This window comes from Vespula vulgaris, chromosome 8 (assembly GCF_905475345.1).
Source record: "Vespula vulgaris chromosome 8, iyVesVulg1.1, whole genome shotgun sequence".
Taxonomy (NCBI): Eukaryota; Metazoa; Arthropoda; class Insecta; order Hymenoptera; family Vespidae; genus Vespula; species Vespula vulgaris.
In genome coordinates this window covers 1,864,774-1,884,827 of record NC_066593.1, presented here as the reverse complement: position 1 = coordinate 1,884,827, position 20,054 = coordinate 1,864,774, and the positions used below count along the sequence as shown (strand labels likewise).

The window sequence follows — 20,054 nt, the reverse complement described above, 5'->3', positions numbered from 1 at the left end:
TATAATTAAAGAATGTGATTGCAGGATGCGATTAGCGTCTTTACGATGCGTTAAGAAATAATCGAGCTTTCCTGCATTAAAAAAAAAAAAAAGGAAAAAAGAAAAAACAAAAAGGAACGATAAAAAATATGAATGACGTCATTTATACAATTCTGTAAGGCAAATTTTTTTTTTATTATTACTATTTTTATCATTTTTATTATTTTTTTTTTCTTTCTTTTCGCCAACTTGAATTCAAAACAAGGAAATAAGAAAACAATTCTTCTCGCACGATAGCTTGCTTTCATTATTCATTTTTTCTTTCTTTTTTTGTTAATTTTGATTTTTTCGTTATGTTTTTCTTCGTTCTTTTGTTTTATTTTTCGTTTTATTTTTATCCTCTTTTTTTTTCTTTTTTTCGGTTAGGTTCATACCAGTCGCAATCATTACGCTCGTCTAAGTGTATCTATAATTAGAGAAGACTTAACTAATTAGAGCGTATTCTCGCACCGGTGAAAGTGTTTTGGGAAAAGAAGCGCGGCTGTTGTTTCCGGTTGCTCGAGTTGAACGACCTAAGTTTTGTTATAAATCAAATCGTTTCGTTTCTCTCCCTTCCTGTATTTTTTCTTATTCCTTCGTGTATTTTTTCTTATTTTTCGACTCTTCGTTTTTTTCTTTCTCTCGTCGAGAAACAAGAAAAAAAGAAAAAGAAAGAAGTTCGACTCGAAGGAAGAACAAACGGACGAAAAAAAAAAGAAAAAAAAAAGAGAAGAAAGAATTTGAAACACGATTCGTCGACTCGTATCCCAATTATCATTTACGATCGTAAATAGCTACGACATAAATAGCTGTTATTTACTTATTCGTTCATGAACTTTATATCGAAATACTTAGCGATAACGATATGATACGAGTTAAATAATTATCAAAAATTATTTAGTGCGTGCCCATTATGTTTTAAGCATTACGATACGTTTTTCATTATGTTTTAAACATTACGATAATTTCTAGAGTTCTTTTCTTCTTCTTCTTCTTCTTTTTTTTTTTTTAACTTTAATTTAGGAGAAGCCATTACGAAATTTTGTAGATAACTTTTGTAGATTATTTCTCTATCCGTGTCACTTTAACTCGAAGTAGGATTCGAAAATTCGAGGCTTGAAAATTTTCCAATAGATTTAATTTGACGATAAATTCGAACAACTCGTTCTATAAATATTTATCTGTCAAAAGAAATTTGTATCGAGTTAATTCGAAACGCACATATTCAAATAATTCATTCTGAAATATTATCTGTCGGTAAAATTTGTACGATCTAATTAGAACGTTAAATCCAAATAATTCCCGATCGAACGGGAAATTATCGTGGCAGAAAAAATTTTCATTGCCCGATAATAATTCGAATAAATTGTTATGCTAAGATTCCGTTTATTTTACGATTTGACAACGACGAAAACAACGTAAAAAAAAAAAATATCGATATCGTCGGTGACAACGAGAGGATCGTTACGAGAAAAAAAAAAAAGAAGAGAAGAAGGAGAAGAAGAGAGAAAAAAGAGAGAGAGAGAGAGAGAGAAAATATCGACAAAGAAGATACGAGAAATATATTAGAAAAATTTTAATGGAACGAGAACACAATAACGAAAAGATAATTTACATGAGGCCTTTTAAAAAGTCTTCCGTCGGAGTAACGCAAGTTAACGCAATAAAGATAACAGCAAATATACATAAGGTTCTCGTTGGAGAAGGGTGTATATACCTAGAGAAATATATGATATAGTAGATGTCTGTCTCTAATAGAATTGAAGTTAATGTCGGTTAGAGTAGACTCCTCCGTATATTAGGATGAAGTTGAGGACGATGGTGGCTTACCGCACATACAAATCATCGAGAGACACCGACAACTCTTCGAGATTTATCGGTCGTAAGTCAACTCCTTCGTTTTCGCATTCCTTTTATTATTATTCTTTTTTTCTTTTTCCTTTTTTCTCTTCTTCTTTTTTTTTCTTTTTCTTTTGCTTCTTTTTTCCTTCTTCTTTCAGTATTTCTTCTTATTTTCCACCCGCGAAAATGATTTACTCCTTACACTTCCTCGTTCTACTCCTTTACGAGAGATATTTGTAGAATTATTATTTTTTTTTTTTGTTTTCTTTTATATATTTTTTTTTTTTTTTTTAATAATTCGTTTGCATTCACGTAAGTCGAAAGTTTTAATTCAGAAAATGATAATAATAATTTATTTCGTGTCTCTCTTTCTTTTTTCCCTTTCGCTTAACTCGATACAAACGATTTTAAATAATTATTATCATGGTTTTTTCTTTTTTTTTTTTTTTTTTTTTTTTTTTTTTAATTATTACTCTTATCATCATTGTTATTGTTACTACTATTAATTTTAACGATTCACACTTTCCACGATTTTTATTTAATATCGATTATAGAAAATTATAGCGACGTAACAAATGGTTCGTGTAACGAAGTGAACTTTTCAAACTGATCGTACGTACATTTCCATCCACACATACGTTCTTTTATCATTTTCTTTTAAATTTAAACAACGAAAATAGAGCGCCGAGTTTTTTTTTCGAGCTTCTAGTTTTTTCTTTTTATTTTTATTTCTTTTCCTTTTTTCTTTTCTTTTCTTTTTTTTTTGTCACGAGTAAAAGAAGCTTCTCATTGAAGCGTGTCCCGCCTCGAAGGACGCGCATATAAAATTACAAAACTACAGTGAATCTTTTCCCTTTCGCTCTCTCTCTCTCTCTCTCACACACACACACACACACACACTCTTATAAAGAAACTATAAAAAGAAAAACAAGATAGATAAATAAAATAAATGGGAAAAGTGATATGAATGAAAAAAGAAAAAAGCAAGGATCGAGCTTTTCACAATCGGAATGACAAAATCGTAAATAAAAATTGCAAAGGGTTATTGTGCGAACTTTATCGAATTGATATCCCTCAGGATCTTTTGTCAGTATGGAATCGCGGAAATAGATCTCGTGGCATCGTTACCGATTGGATAAACAATCACATTTGTTTGGAGATGACTTCCTCTGGCCTTGCTCGCTCGAGCTATTTCGGACTGAACGATCTCGTGCTATGAGAGAGGATGAGAGAGAGAGAGAGAGAGAGAGAAAGAGAGACTAACACGTTCGACATAGACCGCTGAACTCACCTAAAAAGAGAGAAAGAAAGAGAAAGAGAAAGAGAAAGAGAGAGAATGAAGAAGATAACAGCCATTGTTATCCCTAGATTTGATTAATCGAGAATGTCCCTAGTCTTTTTTCATTATTGTCTTCGAAATGAGAGTGAATGAACGAATAAAAAAAAAGGAAGGTCACCGTACAAACGGTTCATAACTCTGTGCGTGTGTGCCTGTGTGTGTGTGTGTTGGCCAGTAAGTAATGTCAACAAAGAATTTGCAATAGATATTTAATATCTAAATAAATGTAATTTTTTAAATAAAAAATAGATTTAAATTAAAAAAAGAAAAGAAAAGACATTAAGATATAACGGTATATATTATATCGGATTATTCGATAAATAATAAAGTTTGTAATTATTGATATATAAAATAATAATAATAATAATAATAATAATAATAATAATGTATAACATAATATAAAATAATAATATTAGATTATATATGACGCATACAATTATTTATACATAAATCGATATATAACACTTACATCATTGAACGACAATAGTGTCTTGAAACGTTAACATTTTTTATTAGAAATGATATTCTTTATTTAGATATCGAACGATATAAAAATTACTAGAAAAATCGTTTTAGGCAAATTCCATTTATATTCATTAATTTAATTAATGGATATTTAATTTCATTAAATGAGGATTAAAAAATTAAGGAGGATTAAATTTATTTATCGATCCACCAATCGACACATGTAACGTAGGTAGTAATGATTTTTTTCTTTCTTCTTCTTTTTTTCTTTTTTTTTTTTTTTTTTTTTTTTTTTATTGACACGTAGATACGTAAGTACGAGGAGATACATACATATATACATACGCATATGCACCTGTGAATTTTCCTTTAGCTCGAACAGTCGTCTTCGTCTTCGTCTTCGTCTTCGTCTTCGTCGTCATCGTAGGTTTGCGGTTAGCTACGAACTCGACCGGTTTACGATAATTGTATACTCGCACGACAGAACAACGAAAAGGCACTGTCATCTCGCAATATTACTTGCTCTTTTATTCGACGATAAGCGAAGGCCACCATGATTGTTCTCTTTGTAAAAAGTATGGATACTAACAACAGAGAGATAGACAAAACTTTATCCTCCTATTAACTACTTTCCGTTTTAAATCAAAACATTAATATTTCATTGAATATTTCGTTATCGATCCAAAAATTAAAATTCGATTATATCTTATCATATCGAAGAAAGTAGAAGAAAAAGAAGAAAAAGAAGAAGAAGAAGAACGGAAAAAAGAAAGAAAACTAGATATAACGAATCGACGTATAATTCGTGTATAAAAAAAAAAAAAAAGAAAAAGAAAATCACGACTGACCTTCGAGATATCACAGATATGAATTAAAATCCGATCGCTCGAACCGTGCCACTTGCTTCGTTCGTAGAAAAAAAAAAAAAAAAAAAGAAAGAGAAAAGAAAAACGAATGAGAAAAGAGGAAGAAGAATAAAAGGGTCGTTTTGGGAACAAAAAAAAATGAAAAGACAGGAAAAAGAAGAGAAAAGCAAGAAGGGTGTGAGGGAGAGAAGAAGAAGAAAAAGACTATTTCTGCCTCGACAAGATCGTTCGAAGATCATCGAAACCATCAATCAGAGTAAATGAAAAGAATTCGAAATCTTTTAATAATGATAAGTCGAACATGTATAATACCAAGAAAAGAAGTATAACCACTGACTTTCGTGAACGGTAGTAGTAAAAGTTCATTCTGTTATATTATTATGGTTCTCTTATGGAAAGTTATTATAAGAAGACTGTTATTATTATAGAGATCCTTTCGTCTTTGTCTTTGTCTTCTTCTTCATCGTCTTCTTCTTCTACTTCTTCTACTTCTTCATCGTCGAAAGAAGAACGGGACTAGAAAGGAATAAAGTTGAAAACAATCTACTTTGAACGCATTCCTCGAGGGCATCGAAGTCACTCTTCGCGTGTGTATACACATGAACAGAAAAGAGCAGGTAGAAAAGAGAAGTAAGAGAGAGAGAGAGAGAGAGAGAGAGAGATGAGGAAGAGGAGGAGAAGGAGAAGGAGGAGGTTCGCGTGTCGTCGATTACGTAAACGAGACATTTGAGAGAGAGAGAGAGAGAGAGAGCGAGACACCTATCTATCTATCCATCGATCGAAAAAGAGAGAGAGAGAGGAAAAAAAAGATGTTGAAGAGAATACCATCATTACAAAGAAACAGAGGGAGAGAGAGAGAAATAAAAGAGAATACCGCCATTACAGAGTGAAAGAGAAAGAGATAGAAAGAGAGAAGAAGAAGCTAAAAAGAGACCGGTTTTACTTCTAACGGAAATCGTTGCCATACTTGCTGGACCAAGTAGAGATTCCTCGTGAGGAGAAGTGCCCTTTACGGTACTTCCGCTTTCGTTACGCGAGAGTACCGATCCCGGAGACTAACAAACAGGAACTCCGTTTGACTTGGATACCTACTTTTCTACCTTCTGTGTATCTCATATATTACGTTCCTCGATTAAAGAGAAACGGGACTAAGGAAGAAACTTTTTTCTTATCTTTCTCCTTCTTTTCTCCTCCTTCTTATCTTCCTTCTTCTTCTTTTTCTGTTTCTTTTTCTTTTTTTTTTTTCTTTTTTCTTTTTTTTTATATGTATATGTGTGTAAGAAGAATGAAAAAAAGAAATATGAGAGGAAAGAAAAAGTTAAGGATTTCGAAAAGCGTGTTCTTTTTTTGTAATATCGCGAGATTCGATGTTGATTATTTTTTTATATTAATGATGTTTCTTTTTTTTATTTCTTTATTTTTTGTTTTTGTTTTTGAAAGAGAGACGAAGGAAGAGAGAAAGGGAAATGGCCTTTAAAAGAGATATTGTAGGTATTTAGATAATTATAATTTTCTATTATATTATGACTTTCAATATCATTTATGTATTAATTTATATTAATACGATTTTTGAGAGAGACGGAGAGAGAGAGACGGAGAGATTAAAAAATATATATATATATATATATATATATATATATTATACACTTATTTAAAATAATATATTTTTGTAGTGTATCATAAATTCAAATATTACTCATTATTTATTTTTTTCTTTCCTTTTTTTTAGATAGAGATAGACAGGGAGAGATATCCTTTAAAAAAAAAAAGAAAGAAAAAATATATAATAATTTAAATAAGTATACAATTTTCTAGTGTATACCTATATGTTCTGCATTTCAATATTACCAATATATTACTTTAATATCGTTGAGACATAATAATGACAGTCGTTCATTGATCAAAATTACGAAAACTTCGAATTAGAATTTCAAATGAATGATCACAAGTCGATGAACATAAATGATATAAATTAAATTATATTGTACGAGGTCGATGTTTAAAAGAAAAAAACAAAATTAATGAAAAAGGAAATCATTAAAAAGATAATAATAACAATAATAATAATAATAATAACAATAAAAAAAAATAAAAATAAGGAAACAAAAAATTTCGAAAATCTTTTAAAGACTAAAAAAATATATATTGATAATATTAGAAACGACAAAGCCACAACGCACTGATGAGAATTATCGTCTCATAAAACTTTGCACGCACACGCGCGCACACACACACACACACACACACACGCACATATATATAATACATAAGAACGCGTTTCTCGAACAATAATGATAATTTACTATTGTGTTCCTTGGAAATAAATGAAAATAAAAGACGTTACGTTCTAACGATAATACTAATCGTTCGCGACTAGATTAGACATTTTCCTTCGTAATCATAGTTTTCTCTCATCTTGGAAATCATTGGAGAACAAGTAGAATACCAATTTGATCGAATAGATCTATTCGATCGATCGATACACGTACTACTTACTTACGTACGATACGTATTTTATATCGTATCCTTAACTGCGGTCAGTTTTTAATCATTATACACGTACTATCTTTCTATCTCACAATACGCACACACACATATATATACTTTGAGTGAAATGATCAATCTTATGTGAAACAGTGTCAAGGTTTCTTTACATTTCACCTGATATATGTATCTACGAAATTTCATCTACGAAATTTTATATCCTTCATAATTAACTAATAATTTTCTAACGCTAATCTTTGTCTCTCTCTTTCTTTCTCTTTCTTTCTCTTATAAAATTAAACAAATAAAAGTACCGATAGTCTCTCTTTCTATCTCGTGTGAAATTTTATTCCCTTATCGTAATTAACATCTTCGTGACTTCTATTTAGAAGTTCTATTAATAAACGACGAAAGTGTGAGAGAGACGAGATGATGTCTATCTATTGAGCAAAATTAACACGCGACCTTCTCTCTCTCTCTCTCTCTCTCTCTCTCTCTCTTTCTCTTTTTCCCAATGATTGCAATTACCATAAAAACTCAGATTAATGTATCTCGTTTCACCATAAAACATTAATTTATTGCAACACGTGCAAATCTCTAATCTATTCAATAATCATTCACTATTAATTTCTATACCTTCTTCTTCTTCTTCTTCTTCTTCTTCCTCTTCTTTATCCATTTTCTTTTTCGTATTCTTTTTTTCAAAATTCTATTGCAAATAAACACACGCAAACACATATGTACGTAGTTATTAATCACTATACGTATAATAACTTTCTCTCTCATTTCTCTTTAATTATATAATAAATTAATTATATAAAATATTATTGAAACTTATTTGAACGTATTGAAAAAATTGGTAATAACAATCGATCGACAAAAAAATTATTGTAACAGAGCAGAAATAATTTTGTCGTCACCGAGATTCATTTTCACTGTGGCTATCTATGTATAAGGCTAAAGCTAAACAACTAAACAACAACGGCAGAGTCCGGGGTAATTTGGCTCAAGGCTATCTTCGTCGTCTATGCACGGTATACTCGCAGAACTAATCTCGCGTTGCTACGAACCAACTTTAGGCCTCTTTTAAAGGTTCGAACCCTGAACGAGGGTTGCTTTAACCAGAGGGACTCGTATTCTTTTTATCTTATCTATTCGTTCGTTGACTTCTTCACAGAAAAAAAAAGTTATTTTATTTTTTTTCCCTCATCCCGTTTTTTTTGTTTTTTTTTATGTTTTTTGCTAAACATATTATATTAATATGAACAAAATAATAATAATAATTATTATTATTGTTATTATTATAATTAATAATGATAATGATATTAAAAGGAACAAGTTAACATCTTTAAAATTGTTTTCTATGTCGATTTAAATAATATAATTCGAATATTATGTCTGGTTTACATTTCTATTGTTTTTTATTTCTGGTTTTCTATTTTTTTCTTGTTCTACTCAATTTTTTCTCCTTGGTTTTTCATCTCTTTATTTTTTCTTCAATAATAATAATAATGATAATAATGATAATGATAATAATAATAATAATAATCATAATAGCAATAATAATAATTCATTGTAATCGAATGAAAAGTTGAAAAGGGAAAAGAATTATTTTGTTGATTTTCCTTTTTTCTTTTATTTTTTTTTTATTTATTTTTTTTCAATAACGGTGTACAATTTATTGGATTCAAGGTTGATCCTACCTTAATTCGCAAATTAATTGTAATTTTTAAAGAAAAATTTTTTTTTGAATACTTCATTCTTTTTTTTTTTTACATGGAAAGAAATTTATTTCGTTATTCGTATCAATCAAAGATTTTATTTATTATAAACAATATATATATGTATATATATTTTTTCGTTGCAAACAAAATTGAAATCAATAGAAGATCGTAACTAAGATATTATTTTTCATTTATATTTACGTCAAGCTAGTCAACTTTATTGTTAATATTCTCCTACGAACAACTCTTTCAGAATTCTTCTTTTTTCATTTCCTTTTTTTTCTTTTTCTTTTTCTTTTTCTTTTTCTTTTTTACATGCAAAGCGATACGACGAAAAACGACATACGACGATCAGCATAACTACGTTCTATTTAAGTATTGTTACGACTCAAGGTTGTCTTGACAATGCAACCACCTTCCTCTTTGCTATGTGTCTCTTTGATAGACTAAAAGAGAAAGAGAGAGAGAGAGAGAGAGAGAGAGAGAGAGAGAGAGAGTAAGAGGGAGAGAGAGAGAAAGAGAGAGAAATGAAAGAAGACTAATGGTTTCTACTTAAAAAAAAAAAAAAAAAGAAAAAAAAAGAAAAAAGCAAGAAAAGGAAGAAAAAAAAACATTGATATTGATAGATTCATGAAAATAAAAAATAAGAAAATAAAAAAATTAAAAATATAAAAAGAAAAGATTCGATAATTTTTAATCGGCGAAGAGAGGAAAATTTTCGTTAGTTATTTCATGAATGACGAGAACAGAAAAGTCGTATAGTCGCAAATGAGTATTATAAGTCGAGCCATACGTGAGCCATTATGTCGTGAATTACGTGTAATAATTTCTTACACGCTATTAAACGAGATATGGTACGAAACGTACGATAGCCTTTTTTCTATCGCATATATTCGCGTTGAAATGTTAAAAAAGTAGAGAAACTTCTTTTTTCTTTCTTCTCTCTCTCTCTCTCTCTCTCTCTCTCTCCTTGCTCTTTTGCTTTTTTCTTTCTTAACCAATAATTTCACAATTTTGTATCTTCCTGTAATTAATGAAGTATATTATATTAGCCTAATTTTTGTTAACGATGAAATAAGAAAAGGAAAAAAAAAACGAATAAAATTGTATGTCGTAATACAGCCCGATATTAAATAAAATATCTAACAATTTTTTTCTCCTTTTTCTAATTTCCTATATAATCGTCATTATCGATCTAATAATTAATATTCTTGTATATAATTAATTAGTAAATAAAAACCCAATTTAATTTCGTTTGACAACAAAATCCATCGTAATGTCTCTTCGTGTAATTCAATGTTTGATATTAGTAGCCAACATTTTGCTTTTTTTTTTTATTTTTTTTTTTATTTTTTTTCCTAACGACGATCATCATCCTCGTTATTTCTTTTTCCTTCCTTCTTTTATCTTTTTTTTTTTTTTCTTCTAATCATTATAATTCTTGCCTTCGTTATTGTCAGTATGATTGTCATAAGAACAACAATCGCTATCGCATCATCGTAATTCGTCAAGAGATAAAATGTAAAAAAAAAAAAGAAGCAAAAAGAAAAAGAAGGAATAAACGATTTAGTGATAGATTAAAGATAAAACATAATTCACGCTTATTGATCACGTAAGTTCGCGAAATCTTTTAATCGAATTTTGAATTTTCTTTAAATGCGTACTTTTAACGTACCTACTTTCTCACGTACTCGTCGCAAACATTTTTATTTGTTCTATGATTATTCCATTCTTACGGAAGCTGCGAGAAGAAATGATCTTCTCGAAGATGAAAACGAAGAAGAGAAAGAGAGAGGAGGAGTTTAGATCGTTGTTGACCTTGAAGATATTCGCTCAAAAATAGTGGTCTAGCCAGATCTCTCTCTCTCTCTCTCTCTCTCTCTCTATCTCTTTTTATCCCTTTCTCTAACTCTCTCTTTCTCTTTCACTCTGTCTCATCTCTCTCTTTCGCACGAGCGTTTCTAAATACATTGAAACGTATTTTACGTGTGTATATATATATATATAGAAATGATGTATAGAGAGCTACAGACGTATAACGAACATCCGTCATCCATCTGTCGAAAAAAAAAGAGAGAGAAAAAGAGAAAAGACAAGGACGAGAAAAATGACGAAAGCAAACGAACAAATAGTATCACCGTTTAAAAAGAAAAGATTCTAAGGAATAGTGAGTTGTTATTAAAAATAGTTTATTACTTTTAATCATTATCGAGATATTCTCGATTGTAATATATATCGTAACTAAATTTTAAAAATAGAAATATTCATATATGTACATATATATATGTGTGTGTGTGTGTGCGTGTGTGCATATTTATACAGACGTATATTGAACATTGTAAATGTATATTATGTATATATTTTGTTTACAAGGTTTCTTTTGCAAGTTGCTATGTCTAACAGAGTATCTGAAATATGCATAGATAACTATGTAATATATGGTGACAGATAAATTAGTAAAAGGAAAAAAAGGAAAAACAGAAAGAAAAAAGAAAAAAAGAAAAAGAAAAAGTGAAAGAGAAATAAACTCCAAAGTAAATATAGATAGATAAGTTTTTCACCGACGCGTTCACGTACGAAGAAAATTATTGCTAAACGATTCGACGATGTGGAACTGATCGAAAGATAGAAACGATTCGGGTAAATAAATCTGGTTGGTTATGAGAACGAGTAGTTATTATGTAAATCAAAAAACTAATTCATTCGGATAATCATGATTTATACTAATAATTAATTAGACATTTCGACAGTGTACGATTGAAAGATAGAAAATATATATAAAATATTTATAATATGTATTTATATATGTATGTAAATATCATACTTGTCTCATAGATATATATATATATATATATATATATATATATATATACATGTACATATATATATATTCAATATATATAATATAATATATATATTCTTTATTATATATATTATATAAGTATATATAATTATTGTTATATAATTTTATATATATATATATAATTTTTTTCATCAATTTTCATTTATTATATATATGAATATATATTATATATATATATATGTGTGTGTATATATGTATATGAATATTTTTAATTTTGTGTTATTTATCTTTTGCTTTATTTCTTTATATTTTTTAATAGGGAAGCAAGGGAAAGATGGACCGGAAGAAAAGAAGGATGCCGACGGAGAGCTTTGGGGCAACGTGGAAGCGCAGGCCGCCTTCCTCGGGCCCAATTTATGGGACAAAACTTTGCCCTACGATGCCGACCTGAAGGTATTGAACCATGTATGTACAAAGACACGCGATACGGTAAGCCCCCTCACCTTATCTGAATCCTCTTTTTTTTTTTTTTTTAAAGAAAAAGAAAAAAGGATTCCAATTAAAATCTAAATCAAATAATAAAAATAAACAAGACTATTTTTATATGTATGAATCATGGGATGCAACGAAATCTTCCTAAGCATTATTAAAAATCGATTAATACTTTTTCGAGAATGAATTTGAGAATTAATTTTCTTTTTTTTTTCAGTAAAACTACTACTGCAATCTAGTTTGTAAGACTGCAAGTCTAATTACGATGTTTGGAAAGTTTTAAAAATAAGTGATTGATTTTTAAAATTGCTTCGAAACTTTTGGTTCACCCTGTATATATATATATATATATATATGCATACATGTGTGTGTGTATGTGTGTGTGTGTATGTGTGTGTGTGTGTATGTAAATATATGTATGTATACACGATACAAATCAATGCATTTATAGACAAATATATTTATCGATCATAATACTTGAAATATTTAATTTGTCTAATAGATAATAACTCCAAATATATTGATTAGATATTTTTATATATTGATTTATAATATTGATAATATTATAAACTTTTATAATATTGATTAGATTATATTATATCGTTTCTTTCGATATCTAATAATATATAATATCATAATACAATATATTAGATTATTCAAATTTATAACATGAACATTTTTTATATAAACGATATAATACGATATAATAATATAATATCATAATGCAATATAATATATCGGTCAATAAGTAATGCTAAAATTAAATTTTCAACAATCGATGTTAATCTCGTTTATTTATATACATAACGTAACTCTGCTAATTTCGATATTACTTATTGACAAATACAATCTAACACAAATGAACAAAACAGAAAACTATAATGTTTACTAACTATGTAAAGAAGAATTAAAAAATTAAAAAACAAAATCTCCATTAACAATATCAACGAACAAATTATGAAAAAAAAAAAGAGAAGTTCTTGAAATTTCACTTGAAATTAAAAAAAAAAAAAAAACAGAGAAAAGAAAAGAAAAGAAGAAATTGTCCTACCTATCAAATAATTTTCATAAACGTAAGATAACGACATAATGATCACTGGTTAACAAGCACTCATTAGAGTAGAAATTCGAACGAAGGCAACCACCATTATTGCATGAACGCATTTCACGAGTATGTATTAGTTCGTATTAGATTTGTTTACGAAGGAACTATTTTAATACGGAAGTAAGTAAGCAACTAAATAAGTGAATAAGTAACTACTTACCTGCCGCCTGTATTTAGATTTAAAAGGTGTACGGCAAATGACATAACCCGTTCTATAGAAAATCTTGAAGTGGGCAAACACGACAAGTTCGTTTCGTTATAACGTATACTTCGTCCATATTCTCGTAATTTATCTTCCTGAATCGAGAAACCGGGAAACCAAATGTCGTCGTCGTCGTCGTTGTTGTCGACGTCGTCATCGTCGTCATATTTTATGACGCAAACTATACCTCGACCAACTTTCTCCGGAATCGAGAATCAAGTTTTTGAGCCTTGTTTTTCTTTATCTTCAACTTCATCTCGTTTTCTTTCTCTCTCTCTCTCTCTCTCTTTTTATATATATATATTTTTATATATATTATATATGTATATATGTATCTTTGTCGTGGTCTATTTTTGTTTTCTATCTTTTTATTGTATAACTTTACCATTAAAAGTTTCTATGAAAATATATACAGTGTACTGTCATCGGCCATTTTTATTTTTATTATGTTTCTCTTGTTATTAATGGATATTTATTCACTCGTTTATTTATTTATTTATTTATTTATTTATTTACTTATTAATTATTTTTATAGAAACGTATTTTCCACTTCAATCGGTCATCGTTATATTTATTTATTTCTTTATTTTCTATTTATCTTCTTTACACGTATATAAAAAAAATTTTCTTCTTTAAACATATCTCATATATCAGATATATTAAGATCACCAATCTTGAAAAATTGATATACACATATAGTGTATATATATAATTATTAATGATTAGAAACAATTTTAGACTGTCACGGTTCATTTTCATCGATTATTTCTAATCGGTTATCTTCGAATGATAACATTTACGTGGATACATTAAAAAAAAAAATCATTGTTGAAAATAACATAATCTAACGACGATACTTCGAATGTCAGTTCGCATGCAGCTCGATCGAACGTATGTAACTGTTAGAATCTTGATTCTCTTCATTGACACTTCTTACTTCGACAAATGAACCTTGAACTTTTTCTCGACGATCATAAATTATACGTATACATTATATATTGTATATATGTACCCAGAGAAATATATATATATATAAATAATTGAGGAGAGAGAGAAAGAGAAAGAGAGAGAGAAAATCGTTCCCACTGGGATCTCTAATGATGATCGATCTATGGCATTAACTCTTAAACGATCCAATGGAAATCTTCGATCGTTTGTTCTATGCATTCGTTGCATTCGTTCGAGTATATTTAAAAGAAAAAGGAGATATAAAAAAATTCATTAAAAAAAAGATCTAAATAGTATTAATTTCGACGCGATAATTCTTTTTTCTTTTTCTTTTTTCTTTCATATTGTTCAAAGATATACACAAAAGTCACACACATACGTATATATGTATATACATTCTTTTTAATTTTATACTAATCTCATTTATGATAGATATTTATATCTTAATAACAATTTTATTGAAGAAGAAAAAAAAGAAAAAAAGGGAACAAAATTATTTAATTAATTAAAAAAATCTAGCTCGTGCTCTTTATCTCTTTTCATACTCGTATCAAAGATATACGCAAAAGTTACATACCTTCTTTTTACTTTTACATATTTTTTTCTTTTCTTTTCAATCTTCCTATAATCTCATTTGTGTGATAGACATTTATACATTTGGATAATAATTTTAATTAAAAAAAAAATAATAATAATAATAATAAAAAATAAAAAAGGAAAAGAAAGAAAAAAGAAAGAAAAAGGAGAAACAAAGACAGAAAGAAGAAAGAAAGAAATAAAAAAAGAAAAAGAAGAAAGATAATCACTGAAAAAATTTGGACGTATCTCTTTTGTACAGTACGTGGACCTGGACGAGTTCCTCTCCGAAAATGGCATCCCTGTTGATGGAGTAGCCGGTGGTGGGCAAGGAACGATGCAGAGCGCACAGTTACACAAGATCAACAGCACCGAAGCGGCGAGTCATCAGGGACCAGCCGGTCTTCACCTCGAACCGGTCACCAAACGCGAAAGGTCACCCTCGCCGAGCGAATGTTGCTCACCTGACACCTTAAACCCACCTTCACCAGCGGACTCCAGTAAGTACATTTTCTTCTTACTATGTTCTTCTTCTTCTTCTTCTTCTTCTTCTTCTTCTTCTTCTTCTTTTGCTATTTTTTTTTGTTTTTTTTTTATATAAATATATATATAATAGGGTCAAAAGTTCGTAGACGAGTGAAAACTTAACTTGTCATTTTAAAAATCGATGAATCTTTCTCGCAAACTCATTGCTGTTTTACAATCTAAAAAAAAAAAAAGAAGGAAGAAAAGAAAAATTAAAGTTTAATCGATCTTGAAACTGATCGATCGATTTTGAATATCATTTTAAAAAAACTTTTTGTCTCGTTGTAAAAACTTTTGGCCCGTTGCCGTAGATCGATTTCGTTCGTTCTCCCTTCGTGAACGTCGATCTCGAAAATAATTGAGAACGATCGACTTCTCGATCGTTCGATCCTTCACGCATGATCGTCGCAACATTTGTTTTGTTTGTTTGTCTCAATTGTCTATTGATTTGTCTATTGAATTTTTGAGCATCTTACGAACGAATTACTTGTTGGATGTATGAGAAATTTGATCAACCCTTAAAGATTATCACCGTTGTGAAAAAATGTGAAAAATTTCTCCCAACTATCTCAGTGTTATTTTACAGTGTTATTTTACAATTGTTCGTAAAAGTGAATTGTCAGAATTAATAAGACGAAAAGATTTTTGTTTCTTATCATTTTATAAAATAAAATATAACGTAATGTACTGCAAATACATGTATGTTTCTGTAGATGTGTATGGATTTCAAACTTCATATCTGTAATAACATTAATTCTATTTATTCTAAAATAATTTTTAAGGGTTAAATGAATAGCATATGTTAGATGTATTGAAAAGTTTCGTAAATTACTAATATTAATATTTTATTCTTCGCGATCGTAATTACCTCACCTATATAAATCATACGTATAATTATAAATACTTTGTAACTTCGTTCTTCATATAAATGAAAATTAATAATTTTATCTTATTACATATAGATAATAATTTTATAATAAATAATCATAACTGCGACAACATGATCCGAGACATAAAATTACGAATCAATCACAGATCGCTTAACGATCTAATTTCCAATCGTATTAAAAAAGATTTAATAACAACATTTTATATGATAATATCAATATTTTTTTTTTTTTTTTTTTTTAAGAGAGCGAGAATAGAATTGATATCAAATTTGCGACTATCTGCGTGCAATTTTTTCGTCGGAAAAAAAAAAGAAAAAGAAAGAAAAAAATTTCCACATCGAACTCCTGTAATAGAATAAACGTTAATAATTAGAGAGAAGTATTAGACTAACGTCCAAATTTTCTCGATTATTTCCCCTTTTTCTCGCGCAATAGATTCGGAGGACTCGTCACGAATACAATATGGCTTCTCTCTTGTAGCGCTCTCGATGGCCTCATCGGGCCGAGATTTCGATCCACGAACTCGGGCCTTTTCCGACGAGGAATTAAAGCCACAGCCAATGATCAAGAAGTCACGGAAACAGGTAAGCAAGACAAAAAAAATAGAAATAAAATTAAAAAAAAAAAGATCCATATTATATAAGCAACAACGGATTTATTTAATGGAAAGACGGTGGTCGTCTGGGGCCCGATAGTATATCGGGTGGATCCTGATAAGACGATAAAATATAAACTTATATTACATAATAAATTACATTTAACATCTCCACATACCGCAATGTATAATTTTTGATATTTCTACATCGGCGAGCATATAATCAAATTTTTCACAGCGTACTTCACATATCAGCATTATTTGCATGAACGGTTTAAACGAAAAAATGTATATACATTCAGAAGGATCGATTTATTTCTTACGACGATCCACTCTCCTCTCAAAAAAAAAAAAGAAAAGAAAAAAGAATTCTAATACTTTAGATTCTTTCGAAAGCCCTAACACCACCAGTGCATATATGTATCTCTATGCATAAATCAAAGTAAACAAAACGAAAAAAAATATATATATATATAAATACATATATACGTACATACATATGAAAATAACGAAATAAAATAGAACAATTAAATAAATAATTAAATAAATAAATACGTTGCCACGAAAGATATAAATTATAAGCACCTCCCTTACCTCTTAACTCATGATAGAGACAATCGCAACATCAGCACCATCGTCACAACCACAACCACGTTGACTAAGCGATCGACAATGTCTGTATTCTGTTTGTGTTCTTAGTTCGTTCCGGATGACTTGAAGGATGACAAATACTGGGCGCGTCGTAGGAAGAACAACATGGCGGCGAAACGATCACGAGACGCACGACGCATGAAGGAGAACCAGATAGCTCTCAGGGCCGGCTTCCTCGAGAAAGAGGTGAGCTATCATCTCTCTCTTTCTCTCTCTCTCTCTTTCTTTCTATTTATCAATCTATCTATCTATCTATCTATCTATCTATTTATCTATTTGTCTACCTATCTATTTATCTATCTATCTATTTATCTCTTTCTGGTAATAAGATCCGATCGATAATTCTAGCCACGTTTTTTATCCTAATAAATATATACGATCGATCATCCGATGATAGAAGAAATCTTACCAACACCACCAACATTCTTCTTTATTTTTCCTCGATTGAACGAAAACATTAAAAATAAATAAATACATACAAAATATATATATATATGTGTGTGTATGTGTGTGTGTAAAAGTAAAAATTGAAAAGATATATATATATATATATATATATATATATATATATATATATATATATATATATATATATATATATATTAATAATAAAGAAATTTAGAACTAGCTATCATTATGTTGTAACTTTAAGGATGTCTTTCTCCTTTTTTTTTTTCTTCTTTCTTTCTTTCCTTCTTTTTTCTTTCTAAAAAAAATTTCAGCCACGTTTTTCATTGATAATAAATATTCGTGAGATATGATCTATGAATCGATGATGGAAATCCTCTTTGATAAAATACGTAAAAGAAAGTAACCTTTCTCTGGAAAAAAGAAAAAACCGAGAGAAATGAAAAAGATATGAAAAAAAGAAACGTGTAACGTAAAATACGTAAATATATGACCAGTAGAAACTAGTTTTAATGACGTTATAATTTCTTTTATATAGAATATGGGTCTACGACAGGAATTGGATCGATTAAAGAATGAAAATATGTTGCTGCGTGACAAGCTGAGCAAGTATACGGACGTCTAACAGCCCTTTTAAAAGCACCAGCAGCAACAACAGCGGCAGGAGCAGAAGCAAAAGAAAAAGAGCAAGACCAGCAGCGGCAGCGATAGCAGCAGCAGCAGCAGCAGCAGCAAAAGAGCAGCAGCGGCAGCAACTGCAGCAAATGCAACAACTGCAGCAACTGCAGCAATTGCAGACGACGACGACGACGACGATAAGACGGACGGAGATACAGACACGAGAGAATTGAGCAGTGTTGTGTCATGTACCGGCTCCTCCCTCACTTTATAGTCGCAAAACTTAGATTTCGCCTCCTCCAATAGAAGAGAAGAGATGAAAAAAAAAAGAAAAAAAAAAGAAGAAAAGAAGAAAGAAAGAAATGATGGAAAATAGAAAGGAAGGAAAAAAGGATTGGAGGGAAAGAAGGAAAGAAGGAAAGAAGGAAGGAAGGAGTATGCCGAAGAATATCAGAGGAACCTTCGAAAAAAAGAAACAAGCAAAAAAAAAAGAAGAGAAAGAAATCTATATGACTTGTCCCTTTTTACAATTCCTACCCTCTCCGCCCTCCCTTCTCCAACCCCCAACAATCCTTAATCGCGCCATCTTTTTTGTTCTTTTCCCTCCCTCGAATTTTCCTTCCACGAGCATCTCCCTCACTTGTACATAATTATATCTATAGTTAGATTACGTATATATATATATATAAATATATATATACATATATATATATATTTATGTATGTAATTATATATATATAAATATATATACATATATATAGAAAATGAGAGAAAAAAGCAATGATATCGATATATCATATATTATTATATTATGAACGATACGAACATAGAAATATACATCTGGTCATCAGTCCTACCCCTTACCAACCCTTCTTTGCTGCCAATTTCTCAACCCCCTCCCCTCTCCCCACTTCATCCCATCTTACTTTACCTAACCATAAGCGAATAAATAATGTTATTAGTAATCCTTATGTTTTTAATGATTTAAAGAACATTTGATTTGAGAAATCAAATTTAAATAATTAGAACTCTTCTTTTGGTGATACCGAAGACGATGATAATAAACGAACGAAGAGGAACACGGATAAATTTAATCAGATTCGTAGAGATCAATAACACGTGTTTGTGTTTTATGAGAATTTAGATTGTATTAATCCTGATAATTGTGTGACGAGCATGATGTTTCTTCTTCTTCTTTTTCTTCTTCTTCTTCTTCTTCTTCTTCTTCTTCTTCTTCGTGATTCTTCTGTCCCTTTTTCTCACCCTCCTCTTTCCCCTCCTCTTTCTCCATTTCCTCTTTCTCCTTCTCTTCTTCTTCTTCTTCTTCTTCTTCTTCTTTTTGTTCTATTCCTCCTCTTCCGTGTTACCATTACGTTAATTATCTACGTTGTTGTAGTTTATTGAACTATAAAAAGAAAAAAAGAAAACAAAATAAAAAAAAAGCTTTTCGCGCCGTACTCTCTCCTTTCCATCGAGAAATAAGTGTGTGTATCGCGTCGAATT

The 20,054-nt window shown here is 29.7% G+C and overlaps 1 protein-coding gene across 10 annotated transcripts in view; it reads left to right on the top strand.

The window, feature by feature from the left end:
• LOC127065485 (thyrotroph embryonic factor-like) overlaps window positions 1-20,054 on the top strand; it is a 95,623-nt gene that overhangs the window by 68,756 nt on the left and 6,813 nt on the right. For 3 of the 10 annotated variants that reach the window (XM_050997895.1, XM_050997897.1, XM_050997902.1), the window contains 5 exons: window positions 11,861-12,030; window positions 15,127-15,364; window positions 16,715-16,863; window positions 17,574-17,711; window positions 18,472-20,054. The exon at window positions 18,472-20,054 is cut by the window's right edge and continues 6,813 nt beyond it. In XM_050997895.1, the coding sequence (XP_050853852.1) occupies window positions 11,861-12,030; window positions 15,127-15,364; window positions 16,715-16,863; window positions 17,574-17,711; window positions 18,472-18,558 (782 nt within the window). In that variant the 3' untranslated portion in view covers window positions 18,559-20,054. The remainder of the gene's footprint in view (window positions 1-11,860; window positions 12,031-15,126; window positions 15,365-16,714; window positions 16,864-17,573; window positions 17,712-18,471) is intronic. The other 7 variants (XM_050997898.1, XM_050997903.1, XM_050997900.1 and 4 more) reach the window with 5 other exon arrangements.